We start from the raw sequence: 16,717 nt of genomic DNA on the forward strand, positions 1-16,717 counted from the left end.
GTGGGCTTCGTGAGTGCATGTCCATTTTGGGGCTTTAGGCGGCTGAGCTTTCAGGTCCACCTTTAGAGGCCTGGCCCAAGACAGGTCAAAGAATCCGTCGTGGCCAAGGAAACGAGGCAGAAGCCGCGTCCACTCGTTCACGCGTTCGCGGTTCGCCTCTTTGTCTCGTATATATAAAAGTCCGCGGCCCCCGTCGCCTCCGCAAGATTCCCCAATCCCGCCACCAGCCTCCGCACGCGCCTCGGAACCCTAGGCCCGGCGACGCCTTCAGATCCGGCGCCCTTACCCGGCGGATTCGCCAGCTCCTACCCCCGGTCGCCGCGTTCCGGCATCTCGGCTACCCGGCGTCCTCTACCCGTCTTCGACACCTGCGATCTGCGATCTTCCCCAGGCCGTCCCGAGGAATCGCTTGGTCGACAGGCTACTTCTCCACCAAGCCCGCATCGACGACGCGAAGGATCCGTGCCGTCGTCGATCGCCGATCGCCTCTTCGTAGATCGAATTTGTTCAGTGATTCTTCTCGTTGCAATTCGTTGTATTTCATCTGAGATCTGGGAAAAAAATTCGGGCCATCTCGTGATAGAGAGGCCTTTATTCGTGAAAAAAAGAGACAGTACTCGCCATCCATCATGGGTGTTGTGTATTATCAACATAAGAGTGAAAAGGAAATCTGTTCTATGCCTGTGCCCCATGCTTTTATCTCTGTGTCTGAACTCAAGCAGCTTATCATGACGAGCGGTAAGCACGGCCGTGGGCGAACCCGCGGCCGTGCCACAGAGGATATTGTCATCTCCAACGCCCACACTGGCGAAGGTTCGTTTAACGCCAAATAGCTTAACTGTACTCGATTACTTTCTGTATATACAGCCGAGCATATGATTCTGTCAAACACTTCATCGTAGTTGCCTTTACTTTGAAGCACAACCGATTTTTCAGCCTAATAAAATTATGCGCAATTGATCTTGGATCATCGCAATTTTTGGGAAAATCAATTAGGCTTTGCTGAGATGTCTGGATTCATGAAGCCTGCAAGACATGGCATAGTTTAGATAACATCAATCTGGTCGGGATCAGGACACCTGAACTTTGTTTTAGTGTTCAGTGGTGCATGCGAATTGCTTAGTTGTAGCTCTGAACAAAAAGCGACTTGCATAGGTTTTATCGATTGTCCTAGTTTTGGTGCCAATGATTTTGCATTGGTCATTTCAATCTGGATTCCTCACTCAGTTTGGCTTTGCATATGGTTTTATCGATTGTCCTAGTTTTGATGCCAATGATTTTGCATGTTTTATTTCAATCTGGATTCCTTACTCAGTTTGGCTATTTCTGTGTTAGTGCAAGTTGATGATTCTCTAACAATTTCAGCTCTCAGAGATTTTGTGATACTTTTGCTTTGTACATCAATACGGATAGGTATTCCGTTAAGTACAATGGTCACTGTTTACTCGTGTTTCCATTGTTTTGTTGATAAAAATAAGAGAACTGTAATACGTGTACATTGTAATTGTATTTGGTCTCCTATCATTTTGTATGCCCATGGGATGTGTTACTAGCTCTTGAAGGAGTTCAGCCAAGCTGTATACTGGATGAATGATGATCCATATGTATCTGTGCATCCTATTGGAAATACACCTTGGCATACTGATGTAAAGCTTATATTTGTAAATTGTGAAGTGTAGAATTTCTTTTTTTTTTTCCCTTTCTTTTTCCCAATATGTTCATGAATCCAGGACATCTCCTTCGGCTTACCCAGAAACCGGCTTGTTCGGCTTGTTTTTTCAGCCGGAACAGTGTTTTTCTCTCACAACAATTCAGCCAGAACAGTGCTTTCAGCCAGTTCCAGCAAAATTTCAGCAAGCCGAACGGGGCCATTGGGATAAAGGATAAAAGTCAATCTGTCATATTATAAATCAATTGAGAAATCTCAATTGTGAACCTAAAGGATAAAAGTCAATCTGTCATATTATAAATCAATTTAAACATCTCAATTTCGATGTTCAATTCAATTAAATGCATCATTTGGTATATATGAGAAGAGTTATCTTATAGCTTGCCAGAATATGTTTGTTTTAGTGGACTATTAGTTGACATTTCTGTTTTCTGTGTTTGTGTTTGAATTCAGAATATGCAGATGAAAGAGCATCCGTACCACAGAACACAACTGTGCTGGTCCGCAGAATTTCCATTCCTGGGCAACTGTCAGAGAAGATCGTCTTGTCCCCCACGTAATGTCCCCTCTTCAATCTTTTCTTCGCAATATCATTCGCTGTTTGGAAAGAGAGGCTAGGAGACAAACATTTTAAATCATAGACCAATTCATGTGGAACCTGAATCACCTGGAAGTAACATTAATATATTTTTCTTAGACAATGTGGGCCTACAGGGCTACAGTCTGAACAATTTGACTTCACAATGAAACCCAACAGAATAATTCTCTCTATTTCCCTACTGTTGTTTTTTGTTTATTAAACTGCTCCCAGTAAAAGCTGATTGTTTTGTTTGAGTCCTCTGTCCAAACACAGTTCAATTGTGGTGTCATACTACAAGGTCTATAGCTGAAGCATCATCAATTAAATCTGTTTCAACTGAGAACAAGCAGGGCAGAAAATGAGGACTAAGCGTACTAACTTCATGTAACTAATTGCAGGCGGAAAGTCACAGAAGAATGTTCTGTACCTTGTAAGTCAGTCGTTACTGACTCAAGCTCAAAGTCATGTTCCTCCACAGTAGTGCAAGATGAAGATGCTGCAATTGCAGCAGTGATTGATGCTGCTGAACTCAAATTGTAAGCATATCACTTTCTCGCTTTTTCACGAAATGGTAGTAGTTTTTCTTGTTGCCTTCACTCTGATAATCTTGTTCCATGGTGCATGTAGGGAACAGCACCCGTCTAAAAGAGGACAAGGCAGTGGAAGGTTTACATCAGGACGTAACTATGGGCCATTGGAAGGGGAGACACCTCCACCAGGATATGTCTGCCGCTCTTGCGGTGTTCCAGGCCATTTCATTCAACACTGCTCACAGGAAAACAAGACGCCTCCACCTGGATACATTTGCTACAGATGCCGAATTCCAGGGCATTTTATTCACTATTGCCCAACCATTGGCGATCCCAAGTTCGACAATAATAAAATGAGTCGGTCTCTTGTCCCAGTAGTAACTGTCAGTCCTGTCGATGGCATTTTGGATTCACTTGTCCCGGCTGCCCCAGTTAGTGCTGTTGATGATTTGCCAGCAGAGCTCCACTGCCGACTATGTAAAAAAGTGATGAGAGATGCAGTATTGACAAGCAAGTGCTGTTTTGACAGTTTTTGTGATAGATGTAAGTGGTTTTCATATACTCCATTTGTATGTATCTTCAAAGTCTTTGTTTTGGTGTCAATGAGTGCATTATCCAAAAGTATCCAAGATGTTTTACACCAAATTTGTTTTTATAGCAGTATCTAGCTGTTTCTGTGTCAAGTAATTATCATTCGAATAATATAAGAACAATATAAGGAACGAGTTTCTATTTACCTTTTGTCAGGCATTCGGGATTATATTATTACAGAGTCGAAGTGCATTTGTGGAGTCAAGACACTAGCAGATGACCTCATTCCCAATCACACACTTCGGAGCACAATCAGCAATATGTTGGGAACACAGACTAGCAGTGGTGGAAGTGGTACAGCAAGGCATAGAAGTTCGTCAGGCAGCAACCCTGACCCCAAAATACTGAGCCACACTGCTTCTGCTGCCTCAGCAAGGGAGGTGAAGCAACCTACAGACCACCAGCTACCAGCAGCATCTGCACCTGATGATGCGCTCCATGTTGCCACAGAAGGTGCTCTAGTGAACCAGCCTCTAGAGAAATTGGCAGCCACTGCCAAAATCCTTAGCAAAGATGAAGGCAATTCTGCAGAAGTGTCAGCAGAGAAGGCTGTAGCAAATGCTGAAGCCCCCAAAGTAAAGGATGGAAGTGAAACGACTTCAAAGGCCACCACTGTTTCAGGGGCCCTGAAACACAATGTCACAAGGACAGATCAACCGAAGAAGAAGCGGAAGAAGGCAGACTTAACTAAGAGTGTTCAACCTAACAATGTTGGCTATGGTTACAATGTTCCATTTGACCCTGCATATTACAATCCCTTCATCAATGGATATCCTTGGGCAACTGAACCTTACATGTATAGCTCAATGGGGATGCCGTACACTGGTTATCCAATGGATCCATATTGTGTGAATACCTTCACTGGCATGCCACCGCAGGTTCTTGCAATGCAAGGCTATCCAGCAAGCTACCAAAGGTATGTATTGTCCTATCATCCTTGGTTTAGAGTGTTCTTTTTCTTTAACTGAATTATACTCAGCTTCCAGTTATTCAGAGCTTCACTTGCTACTTGTGACGCTAACAGTCCATATTGCTGATTTCTTCAGGCCTGAAACTGAGCCCATGCATCGTGGGGGCACTGCAGCTACTAGGGCACTTTCAAAGCGCCCTGAGAGGAGTGAGAGGCCCAAGGACACTCGTCTTCAGCCGCAATCACCAGAGCACAAGCGGCAACTGGTCTCTTCTCATGGCTCAGAATCAAGAACAAGGAACAGAACAAGGTCAAGCTCTGAGAGAAGGGAACATGGGCATTCTGACAGGGCCTCCGTTGAGGATCACTCTAGTGGGAAGCGGATGCGCGATTCCTCTCCAACGTATGACGATAAACAGAGCAGCCGGAGGTCGAGACATGGTTCCAGGAGTATCACCCGTGAGGAGGATGCAAGCGACGATGAACGTAATTTCAAGAGGAGATGGGGTCGCAGATCATCAGGAGGCGTGGACACAAGGCACTGAATGGAAGAATCTGGACTAAGGCGGAACAAGTGCAGCAATACATTGCTGGTCACCAGTGCTCACCTATGGATTTTCTTTTACTCGTAATTGTATGCATGCCCCTGAAAGCAGAGGAAAGCTTGTCAGAAAGCAGAGGGAAATTTCCGGTTCCCTGGCAAAATGTATTGATATTAGCAATTTGTACTAATGATGAGAGCATTGCCAGCTCTCTCTATGTGATGCATTCTCTCCAAATATAAATAGAATTTCAATAAGTTTCCAAGTGTTTTTTTTATTTACGTATTTGGTTTCCCTTTTACCCTACAAGAACCGTTTTACTGTTGATAATATATAACAAGGACTTCACTCATGTCGTACTTTATGTGTCCCTTATATAAGAATTTGATTGTGCAAGACGCGAATTAATAATATGACGTCTTCAAGTTTAAACCCACTTTTCTGACATATATAGAATCTGTACTTAATATTAAAAACTAGAGAGATGGATTTTTCTGTCGTCTTTTTTACTTCTTGTCACAATGTCCTTGCAGATCCCTGCTATCCCATATATGACCTTCATAGACCATGCTTATACGAATTAAAGTTTGATTCCAAAATGCATCGTGGTTTGATTTCAATATTGGAAAATAGGATGATTGTTAAATAAATTTTCGAACCACAAATCAACAACGATTTGTAATCCGCAACAAGTTGTGCGTGCCATTGTAATTTACGAACATATTTGCTACAGTTATGATTAATAATAAACAAACACAAACAAAAGTCACTTGAATCGTCCGACGCAAATGCTACCCTAGCACATGTCCAATTCTAGATGAGCAGACGTTCGCTCTGAGCAAATGAAGTTTGAATGCTTCTTTCCTTGCCATTTTCGTCTCAATGTTTCAGTTCCAGAATTGAAGCATCATTAACCACTGAAAGTGGAGATAATTCGCAGTATGCTACTAAATGTCGGGAAATGCTCGATTCGGACACAAGAAATTTGCCAAAGGGGCATATCACAATATCTGTTCTCGATAAAAGCTAGTGTTACTAGAAATTTGACAAAAAAATGTGTTTCAGGGGTTACTTAAAAAGGTTCACATGATAAATTATCTATAAATTAAATAAAACACTATATTAAAAAAGTTAAGATTAGAAGTTATATCTTGTAAAACATTAAGCATAAAAGCTGCAAGTATAACTTTATAACTGTCTAAAAATAAAAAAGAGTGAAAATATTTTCTTTCTAAATAAAGAAAGTCTGGATTATCCAATTTGTCGGCTGAATTTTCCTATAAAACAATCGTAGACATCTATCATTGATTACGAGTTTACGACATAATTTCATAGGTGTACATTTAACATGGGGTTGTTACTTAAATTTAAAATTAATAATTAAAAAAATTATAACCTTTCTGAATGCATACGCATAAACATGTACGAGCTTGCTAGCGTTCGGGCGTTCGGCATCCAGATGTCCGCACCTGTATTTTGTTTCCCACGCCGTTTCACGCGCCAACGTGGGGCCCGCCCCGCCCCGAACATCACCAGCATCGAGAAGAGGGGGAGGGTGGCGTATGCCCAGCCGGTGCTAGGAGGAGGAGGAGACACCAGGGTGAGGCAGCAGAAAGCGATGAGGGAGATATAACATCCGATCTACTTTTGCAACATCCAGATACAACACTTGTAACATACGTCCAAAGGCAAATGAAATACTTGAAACATGCATCTGAAACACTTACAAACACACACATAAAAACACTTGAAAGGCAACGTATCATGTGCAAACCAACCAACTTGTGTAAACTTGGAAACTACCAACCAGGACCACTAGATGCTGATTCAATGGATGCGGTGAGAGGTGAGATTTTTTTACGCTTAAGCCCCTCACCCGCCGACCTTTTTTTGCGCTTAAGCCCCTCACCCCATCCATTGGATCAGCATCTAGTGGTCCTGATTGGTAGTTTCCAACTTTGCACAGGTTAGTTGGTTTACACATGATATGTTGCCCACTTGAAACCATTGTAAAACATACGCAATATCCAGATAAAACACTTGCAACATATGTGTGAAACATATGCAACATCCAAATAAACACACTCATACGTCTAGAAAAACAGATGAAATATTTAGAACAGACATTTGCAATATACGTGTACACCAACATGTGCAACATCCCGATCAAATTTTGCAACATCCGCATGAAACACTTGTAACATATCTCTGAAACATCTGAAACACTTGAAACATACGCTTGAAACATTTTAGGCGTGACGGCGACCACCATGTCTAGCGAGCCTCGAGGCGGTCGCGAAGTACAGCACGACCACGACACCCTTGCCGTCTCTAGCCGCAGGAAGAGGCGATGAGGAAGATGCTGGTGCTGGCGCCGACGATGAGGCGGCGAATGTGTAGGAGAAGAACCTTGTATTGGTACCCGAAGCGGAAGCCATCCGAGGATGTGAGCAACACCACTGGCTTGAGGAGAAGCCGCGTGGCAGCGGATGTCGCGGTAACAACGATGAGGGGTGGGCGAAGCAAGACGAAGGCCGTGGTGGCGGCGAGAGCCACAATGAAGAGGAGCATGAGGTAGGGGGCGAATGAGGGCTAGGCGTCCACGGAGGAGGAGAGGAGAGGAGAACGGCCATAGGCCACGGCGAGTCGCCGGGGGTACGGACCTCGACTAGGTGGGGGCGACTTTGAGTGCTGGATTAGGGGAGAGCAAGAGTAGACTAGATCTCGCAGAAGCAGAACATACATGCGACCAGCGGCTGGCGGAGTGAGAGATTTTTTTTAAGGAGACAGCGTCTGGACGAATGAACGCCCGCACCGTAGCATTACCGAAACACGTGTCCCGAATCAAAGGAAAGCGACTCCTTCACACATCTGTCCCACTTTTTTCCCCCTGAATTGTAATCCGGGGAGGAGCCAACTGATCACACGTGTGAAGCCCGCTGTCGCTGGCCTGGCCTCAAGCCAGACTGCAAGAGTCAAAGACGGCATCACCACACTCTCAAGTCTCAACACTACGAGACGCCTCGCCGGCCGCGCCGCCCCCAACTCCTCGTCCTCTGATAGTGATCCTCTTCTTGCCCCCACCCTCTCCTCTCCTCCGATGGCGACGCTGCAGCTCAACCACATCGCGCGGGAGACCTCCGACGTGGTCCGCCTCGCCGCCTTCTACGAGGCCGTGCTGGGGTTCGAGCGCATCCCTTCGCCCACCTACTCGGGCTTCCAGGTCGCCTGGCTCCGCCTCCCGAGCTCCCCCGACGTCGCGCTCCACCTCATCGAGCGGGACCCCGCCGCGGCACCCGTCGCGGTGGGGCCTGGCGCCGAGGGCGCGCCGCCGTCGCAGCTGCCCCGGCGCCACCACCTCGCCTTCTCCGTCGCCGACTACGACGGGTTCGTGACCGGGCTGAAGGCGCGCGGCACCGAAGTGTTCGAGAAGACGCAGCCAGACGGGCGCACGCGCCAGGTCTTCTTCTTCGACCCCGACGGTGAGAGAATAGAGACGCCCTACTCGTTTCATTCATCTCAATTTTTACTGTTTTTTGTGGTGATCAATCGAGGTTCCACGCTTTTGTGTTGATTTTTGTCATTGTCAAATTGATGAAAAATATATCTGGTTCATGCTTGTTGCAATTGGCTAGAGAATTGTATCTGTTCAAGAGTCCACAACTTGGAAGTTCTGAAGTTCTGCTAAATTTATGGTTACCTGCAAGTCTTATGACCTGTTTGTTTGGGCTTTCGGAAAGCTTTTGGACCTTTTAAAAGCCAAAAAGCTCCCGAAAGCCAAAAACTCAAAAGCTCAGGCTATGGAAGCTGTTGGGCTTTTGGACAGTCTAAAAGGCAGTAGTCTGAAAATGGCCAAAAGGAAAGCTCAAACAAACAGGGCCTTAAACCTTCGTTGAACTGAGTACAGACTAGTAGCTACAGAAGTTCAATACTAGTATATTCTGTTGAGTACTTGAGTTAGACACAGGCTGCTCCTACAAAAGCTGTACAAACGAAATCCTATGACCTGTTGCTTCTGAGGGCGTGTTTGGATGAGGGGATTGCTCAAGGAATATCCGAATATTAGGATCTAGCTCAGCTTCGGCCTCATTCTTTAAGGATCTGGACTAGTCCCTGCTACCCAGTTGGCTCTATTGTCTGTGACAGCATAATGGTATGCAAGTGTCATGTTCTTTCCATTGTTAGTTCCATGTTTACTAACGTGTAACATGATATGAAATCTTCTCAGTAATTGCAGCATTATTTATTAGAATGGGTACATCAGTTCATGACTTTTTATTAATTGCAACATCTAAAATTTTCAGTCGTTGTTTCTTCAATTCATTCACTAATAAGTAGTATTATCAGTACTTACATTGGCACATCAGTTCATGACATTTTATTAATTGCAACCTCTGAATTTTGTTTCTTCAATTCATTCACTAATAAGTAGTGTAAAACTAGTAACTATTAAGTACGGAAATTTGACATCGTTGGTTCCAATGCAGTCGGCTTGCCTTGATCTCAGTCCATGAGTTGTGCTATCTGTATACCTTGTCTATTATGACGTTCTTCTGAATATCTGCAGAAGTTTTAGGAATGTGCATGTTGTGTGGCCTCTTTACAGAATAAGTATTTGGTGCTAACTTAGGCTTTTGAAGTCATGTTAGTTTTGTTTTTTCCCTTGGACTTCGGCTAGAGCTATGCATTTTGTTTTTCTTTTGGACTTTTGGCTAGGGCTATGCATTTTCTTTGAGCAACCTATGCAGAGAGCAGAGTAGAAGGGTGAATTTGCTATTGGCAACCAGAGAATATCCTTAACTAAACTATGCAGTGCGGGCCTGATTATGATCAAATCTATCAAGGTGTCCTGTGTACTTTCTGCTAACTAGGTTCTCTTAAAAGTGCACACATGTTTGGAAACAGGATTCTAATTTCTAAATAGTATACACTTTGTTACCTGCCTTCCTGGTTCCAGTTCCACATTAGTAGTGACTCTATTTGTAACACTTTCCGATTTATGGCTTTTAGGATAAATAAATGGTCAATTAGCCATTTGGTTACCTTTTCTTGTTTCGCACACAAGCACACCTACAACTCTGTTATTTGGTTCTGTTGCAGGCAATGGCCTAGAGGTTACTAGCGCTGGTGCAGGCAATGATAAGTGAACAGAGACCATGATTTGCAGTGTCCTTCTGTTTTTTCGTGTAAGCTCATGTTTCTATTTCATATTTTGTATCTTATGCTCCTTGGTTTGGTGCTGGCACCCATTGGAAACTGAGGAGGCAGTTGATGTGCTATAGTATTGCATTTGTTTTTACTTTCTGTTCCTTTCTGGTTCTTGTATGAGTGCTGAATTGACGATACGATTCATCTTGTTTTATGTGGATTGGTTGCAGGCAATACCTCGGCAATCACTGCCTGCAAAATGCGATGGAAACCGGATATGTTCCGTAAAATAAATAAATCCGAAGCTCATCAAAGCTCTGCTCACACTGTTGTTTGGTTGAGACAAGGGCCTGCGTTCTTGCTGCATCTCATCCAAGATGATTGTAATAATCCTAACAATGTCTAGTTAATAAAGATCTCGCTTTGCCCTCAGAATGTTGTAGGATGTAAAATCGCTCTGTACGTGATTGGATTTCCTGCATGACAATTGGCAAATGAAGTCTGAATACTTTCCTTGTCATTCTCGTCTCAGTGTTTCAGTTTCAGAACTGAAGCATCATTAGCCACTGAAAGTGGAGATAATTCGCAGTATGCTACCAAATGTTGGGAAATGCTCGATTCTGACACAAGAAATTTGGCAATGAGGCATACCACAATATCTATTCTCAAGAAAAGCTCTGCCACCAGTACTACTAATCAACAAGAGCGGCGTGTACATGTCGGAGCGCGGGTAGGCGGCGCAGAGCAGCGCGTACCCCTGCGCGACGACGTCGTCGCTGAGCATGCCGTCGCTCTGGTCCACCACCCCGGAGACCAGCCGCGCCGGGCACGTCATGCACACGCCGAGCTTGCAGTCGTGCGGCACGTCCAGGCCCTCGTCCAGCGCGCGGGACAGGATCGTCTCGTCCTTCTCCACCTCCACCACCCGCGACTCGCCGCCGTGCTCGATCGTCACCTTGTAGGCCCGCGGCGGCTGCGCGGTGGCGATGCGTGCCCCCGGCGGCCGGCGGCGAGGCAGCTGAGAGCTGGGGAGCCGGACGCTGAGGTGAGTGGAGCGAGTTGGGGTCGGGGTCGCGAGGTGGAGCAGCAATGCTGAAGCAGCGGCCATAGGGTGTGACTGAAGTGTGTGTGTGTGGGGGGGGTGGGGGGGGGGGGGGGGGGGGGGGTTGTCGTGGCTGAGGATAAGGCTGTCTTCCCGTTTTTAATTTCTTGGTTTTTTCCTTTTTTTTTTCTTGTAATACCACGAGCCATCGAATTGCGCTGCCTTGAGTGTACTCTAGGTTACCGATCGTAAAATCCATACGAGTACCTGAAAATATACTAGTAAAAGTTTACCAAATTGCTCGCTAATGTTTAGGGGCATACAATACAACTGTCACAACACTCGATCTCATGAAAAGCCAGAGCTGAAAAAATGCAGAATTTTAGCTTGGATCCTCATTGAAAAAAAGGATCCTAACGGCATATAACTTAGAGCATCTCCGATAGTTTCCAGAATCCACTCCCAATCTTGTTATTTTTATAAGATGAAAAAAGTGCTTTCCAGCAACTCTTATCGTAGATCATCTCCAATAGTTCTAAAAAAAACTAATTGATAAATCAATGATTTTTTCAAGTGGCTAAAAAAGTTAAGAGCATATTATTGGGTTTCCTCAACAGTTTCTAAAATCTCGCTCCTAAAATATAAAATATAATTTTGCATCCGAAATCCCAAATTATTTTAAAATTATCCAAAACTACTTTTATACTTTCTTGCTCTCTTCTACATTTGTATTGGGAACCCTGTCCTAACCCTTTCTTCCCCACATCCTTTCACCTCTAGATTGACTGATCAATACACACGCAATTGGATTGATTTTCCCAAGTGCAGATAGATTAAGAGTTGTTGGAGAGTAGTTTTCTTTTCAATCTTGCCAAAAAATCAGGATTGGAAGTGGGTTTTGGAAACTATTGGAGATGCTCTCAACTTGCAATCTTTGTGCACTTGGAAAAATGATTGTGCGGAAACTATTTGTTAATTATATTGATTAACTAATTAATTTGGGGTGTATTGTGACTTGTGAGAACCAACTAGTATGTTGGGTTTGGGTAGGTCAGAAAAACTACAATAACAAGAACAAAAAGACGGGGGAAGCTAATAAGAAGACTAATTCTATATCATGTAGATGCCATGAAAATGAATCTGAAGAGAACAAACAAATAAATCACTAATGTCGTTAAGTTGCTAGTTAGGGGTGTACTATTATGGGGACATTTAGGACGTTGGAAACCAGCCCCCTTCCCTCCACCACTGGTCACACTCGTCGCATGAACCAAACATGCGCCTAAGAACCAGTGACATGGCTAGTGTGTTGTGTAGTAAAAATTGCCAAAGCAACCAAATATGGATGACCCTTAGCTTATTGTCAGCAGCCAGTATTATCAGTTCCTTCGATATATCTACCTTATCTTATACATGCGAGTGTAAGTAGTTGATTCAGGTGATGGAAGCAGTCAATCTAAGCTTAAATTCTAAACTTGGCATATATGCTTGTGTTTTCCTATACTTTTTTTTATCATGGAAGTATTCTCCATTTGGCGTCGTTTTATGTGTTTTCCTATACTTGTTCAAGAAAGAAACAATACTGCCGTTTGTAGGGTAGGGTATATACATGTCAATAGTGAGATATAATGATTGTCAATTTCAAAATATAGGGCTTATAGTCTACCAAATGTGCCGGTAAAAGACTAGAGTAAAAGTCTTGTTCCAACGAAACAAAATACGCATTACAATGTTAGATGACAGTGTACACATTATGCTGATCGAGGATATATATAGTAGTATAGATACATGTGACACAAAATCATAATCATAAGTAAATATTTTTCAATATGAGTCTAGCTAGCAACCTAAATTATGTGTAAAAATATCATATATATTAACATAGAAATAGTTCGTCAAATTAAGCTTGTTTTTACAAAACGAAATACGTCTTATATTTTTGAAATGAAGCGGCAACTGGGGCACTGGGCAAGGGACTACCGACTATGGAGTAACTTGTACAGTATATGCTACCGCCCCTGCAAGCTCCAACTAGCAAATAACTAAGGGCAACTCCAACTAATCCCTCAAAATTTGCCCCCCTACTCTCACAAATGAGGATCTCTCATCCAGATTTCAGCCCTCATTTCTCTCTGCACTCCAATCGAACTCTCATTTCAGCCTCCCTAATTTCTCTCACCTATATTTATACATAACTTCTAACTACCAAGTCCAGTATTTTATATCTAAACCGTGTTAGTATTATTGAAATAGATACTTGTTAACAACATTTTTTATGGCTAAATATTGGAGGAATTATTATTTTTTAAATAATTGGCAACTATTATTTTTTCTCTCCTCACGCCACTCTCACAGCTCCCTCACAACACTCCATGCTACTACGGGTGGGGCAACGTGGGCCGGTTGGGAGCAGCGGCAAAGCTTGATTAAATAATGTCAAAGCTTGCAGGGCTGGTTTGGAGCAGCGGCGGCTGCGTGTACAGGTGTGGCAGCGGCAAGATGGGGCTGCACTCGGGCGCGCCGACGAGCTGGCCTCTGCGGAACGAGCGCACGTGCAGGAGATCGGAGCGTGGCCGGCGCGGCTAGATCCACAACGCACAGGTTCTTCTCCCTCACTCTCTCAATGAATACAGGTCACCCGTTGCCCTTGAGCGAGCGTGGGCAGGGATGAAGGCCACAGGTAGAAGAAGGAAGTGGCCGCGCGCACCTGAACAGAAAACTTAGCGGCGACGCAGGAACCAAGTTTGGTCTCCCAGGAGGACGAGGTATCGGTTGAGAGTCCCCCACATCTAGGAGATGAGGAGAGAGAAATATGAGACCCTCATCCATCGGGGTTTGGATGAGGGATTGGTTGGAGACGAAATTTTATGTTTGAACCCTCAAAAATAAGATAGGAGTTGAGATAGGGGGCTGGTTGGAGTTGCCCCAAGGCGTGCGAAGGAAAGACTCCAAGTACTGAGTGCATACAGATTACCAATTCGCTAGATAGGAAATGGGCATGGATTACTTATTAGCTGCTGTGTTGTTCGTGACGTTAGCGCTAGCAACCTTGCTGCTCCGCTTGTTCTTGAGATTCGGGATCGGCGAGCTCTGCGATCCAAGGCTACCGCCGGGTTCGAGGGGCTTGCCGCTCGTCGGAGAGACGCTCGAGTTCTTCACCGCGTCCCCGACCCTCGAGCTGTTGCCCTTCTTCAAGCGACGGTTGGAGAGGTAATAATGTAATCTAGCCACTTTCAAAGTAAAGAATTTCACATCTGAAATACAAAAATTTCGTTATGGAACTCTTGGCTACCAAGCACTACTAGTACACTCCTAATTTCTGTCTCTTGCACGTGGATCCTGCAGATACGGGCCGATCTTTCGGACGAGCCTTGTCGGTGAGGACCTGATCGTGTCGGTCGACCCGGAGTTGAGCACGCGCGTGCTGCAGGAAGAGGAGCGCGCCTTCCAGATATGGTACCCGCCGTCCTTCATGCGCGTCCTGGGCGCCGACAGCATCATCACCGCTCTGGGTCCTCTCCACCGCCACATCAGGGCGCTCGTGCTCCGCCTTTTCGGCCCCGAGAGCCTCCGTCTGGTCCTGCTACGTGACGTGCAGCGGAGCGCGCGCGCCGAGCTGCGGTCCTGGCTCCGGCTGCCCGACGTCGAGGTCAGAGCGGCCACCTTCAGGGTATGCATGTATCTCTGTCGACGATGACACTTCTGACAGTTTCTTCATGCTTACTACGTACTACCTATCCGGCATCCGCAGATGATATTTGGCGTGACGGCGAAGAAGCTGATCAGCCACGACGACGCGGCCTCGGAAGGGAGCCTGTGGAAGTGCTTCGACGCGTGCACCAGGGGGCTGCTGGCGTTCCCGCTCTGCGTTCCCGGCACAGCCTTCTACAGATGCATGCAGGCAAACTAATAATCATCTATCTATTATTTGTTTGGTAGATGACTATCTGCCTGGCCTTTGATCAGTGACAATTTTCAAATTGTTTGATTCATCTCTTCAGGGACGCAAGAGGGTCATGAAGATGCTGAAGGAGCAGCTCGGTGCACGCAGGAACGAGCCGGAGCGCGAGGCGGTAGATTTCTTCGATCTTGTGATCCACGAGCTGGACAAGCCAGACTCTGAACTGAACGAGAACATCGCGCTGGACTTGCTGTTTCTGATGCTCTAGCCACGAGACCACGTCGATTGGACTGACCGCGATTCTCAAGTTTCTGACAGATAACCCCCAAAGCATTGCAGGAACTAACGGTAAGCAAATTGTTTGGTCCAGACTCCATACCACAAATTGAAACCGTTGCCGTTGCATTGATTTTTTTTATGCGGTGTTTTCAGGAAGAGCATGAGAATGTCCAGAAAAGAAGGGCAGATTCAGACTCTGATGAAATCACCTGGGAGGAGTACAAATCTATGAAATTCACATCTCATGTATGGTCATAACTGTCAGAGATCGATGTTCTCCGTAAATTAGAAATTTGAACTGGTTCTTGGTTCTACGCAGTGAATTTTTCCTGTGCATTGATCTCTTTCTACATCACATATAATAGGTTATACACGAAGCCCTTAGGCTGGCAAATATTGCTCCTGTAGTGCTTAGAAAAACAATACAGGATGTACAGGTATGCATCTTCCTCTTTTTGACCATGTGTGCAGTCAGAAAAATATCCAGCTATATGTTGGCGTAATCACCGGTGGTTGGAGCTATCTAGCCTGTTCGCTTGTTGGTTTTAGGTAGGGCTTATCAGCCAGCTAACAGTATTTTTCTCTCACAACAAACCAGCACCAGCCGGGCTTATCAGCCCAGAAACCAACCAGCGAACAAGCTGATCAACTGAAGCCGGAGAAGAAGCGAGAAACGCTGATTCAAAAGGAGTGCAGTTGGAGGCGACCAGTAGTTGGTGACCGCGCTCAGGGAACGTGGGCGACGTCGTGCGCAGACAGCAGCGACGGTTGTATCTTGTTTTAGGCGTCGAGTCTGAGGGCATGCGTTAGCTAGTTAAGCTTGTGTATTACCCTCTGGGATGTACGATGTGTCATTGTAACCTCAACTACTCTGTGTTCCCATATCTAAGTAAAAATAGCTCTGTCCTCCGCGTTTTGGGGTTCAGGGTCACATATCCTGTGTTCTTGTGTGTTCTTCATCTAGCCATTGTGATATTTGGTGATTGTGATCGATATGTGACTAACATCCGGTACCAGAGCCGAATCACAAGCCAAAGCATTGAGTGCGGGAAGCGGAGGTGTAGGCGGCGGCGGTGTTGGCGGTCACGGGCAGTACGCCTATCCGCAACTGACAGCCACCAACTACACAAGTTGGAGCATCCGAGTACAAGCAATCATGGAAGATCAAGGCGTCTGGGAGGTGGTGGAACCACCGGAGGGGACATCGGAGACGCAGACAGCAGCTCAGTCCGGCAAGGACAAGAAGGCGCGGGCGCACCTGTTGCAGTGCCTGCCGGATGATCTGCTGATGCAGGTGGCGAAGAAGAAGACATGCAAGGAAGTTTGGGACTGTCTGAAGTCGAGATTTGTTGGTGCCGAGCGTGTCAAGGAGGCACGGTTGCAGATGCTCAAGAGCGAATTCGATGCCATGAAGATGGAGGAAGAGATGCTTGATCAGTATGCTGGCAAGCTGACAGGGATGTCAGTGAGATACAACAACTTGGGCGGCACGTTGGATGACACGACCATGGTGAAGAAATTGTTC

The 16,717-nt window shown here is 45.4% G+C and overlaps 3 protein-coding genes and 1 pseudogene across 3 annotated transcripts; 3 read left to right on the top strand and 1 right to left on the bottom strand.

Moving 5' to 3' along the window:
- The first annotated feature begins 183 nt into the window (after positions 1–183).
- LOC136548313 (E3 ubiquitin ligase PQT3-like) lies at positions 184–5,174 on the top strand. Its single transcript, XM_066539905.1, has 6 exons — positions 184–813; positions 2,123–2,225; positions 2,648–2,785; positions 2,877–3,322; positions 3,527–4,286; positions 4,417–5,174. The coding sequence occupies exons 1-6, from the start codon at positions 630–632 to the stop codon at positions 4,823–4,825; spliced, it is 2,040 nt and encodes a 679-aa protein (XP_066396002.1). The 5' UTR covers positions 184–629; the 3' UTR covers positions 4,826–5,174.
- Positions 5,175–7,796: 2,622 nt separating this feature from the next.
- Positions 7,797–10,490, top strand: LOC136473828 (uncharacterized). The gene is made up of 3 exons (XM_066471471.1): positions 7,797–8,304; positions 9,923–10,008; positions 10,201–10,490. Exons 1-2 carry the CDS (start codon positions 7,923–7,925, stop codon positions 9,967–9,969), a joined length of 429 nt encoding a protein of 142 aa, XP_066327568.1. The 5' UTR covers positions 7,797–7,922; the 3' UTR covers positions 9,970–10,008; positions 10,201–10,490.
- Positions 10,491–10,522: 32 nt separating this feature from the next.
- Positions 10,523–11,078, bottom strand: LOC136473818 (ferredoxin, chloroplastic-like). Its single transcript, XM_066471463.1, has one exon. The coding sequence runs from the start codon at positions 11,076–11,078 to the stop codon at positions 10,530–10,532; it is 549 nt and encodes a 182-aa protein (XP_066327560.1). The 3' UTR covers positions 10,523–10,529.
- Positions 11,079–14,010: 2,932 nt separating this feature from the next.
- On the top strand, positions 14,011–15,837 carry LOC136452413 (cytochrome P450 87A3-like; annotated as a pseudogene).
- Positions 15,838–16,717: the final 880 nt, after the last annotated feature.

Source organism: Miscanthus floridulus, chromosome 1 (assembly GCF_019320115.1).
Source record: "Miscanthus floridulus cultivar M001 chromosome 1, ASM1932011v1, whole genome shotgun sequence".
NCBI lineage: Eukaryota > Viridiplantae > Streptophyta > Magnoliopsida > Poales > Poaceae > Miscanthus > Miscanthus floridulus.

What these genes read in the sequence shown, in the direction of transcription:
- LOC136548313 (XM_066539905.1), top strand. Translation starts at nt 630, where the DNA reads ATGGGTGTTGTGTATTATCAACATAAGAGTGAAAAGGAAATCTGTTCT. An exon ending in CAACGCCCACACTGGCGAAG is followed by an intron (nt 814 to 2,122) that starts GTTCGTTTAACG and finishes GTTTGAATTCAG; the next exon opens with AATATGCAGATGAAAGAGCA. An exon ending in TGACAGTTTTTGTGATAGAT is followed by an intron (nt 3,323 to 3,526) that starts GTAAGTGGTTTT and finishes ACCTTTTGTCAG; the next exon opens with GCATTCGGGATTATATTATT.
- LOC136473828 (XM_066471471.1), top strand. Translation starts at nt 7,923, where the DNA reads ATGGCGACGCTGCAGCTCAACCACATCGCGCGGGAGACCTCCGACGTG. An exon ending in CTTCTTCTTCGACCCCGACG is followed by an intron (nt 8,305 to 9,922) that starts GTGAGAGAATAG and finishes GTTCTGTTGCAG; the next exon opens with GCAATGGCCTAGAGGTTACT.
- LOC136473818 (XM_066471463.1), bottom strand. Translation starts at nt 11,078, where the DNA reads ATGGCCGCTGCTTCAGCATTGCTGCTCCACCTCGCGACCCCGACCCCA.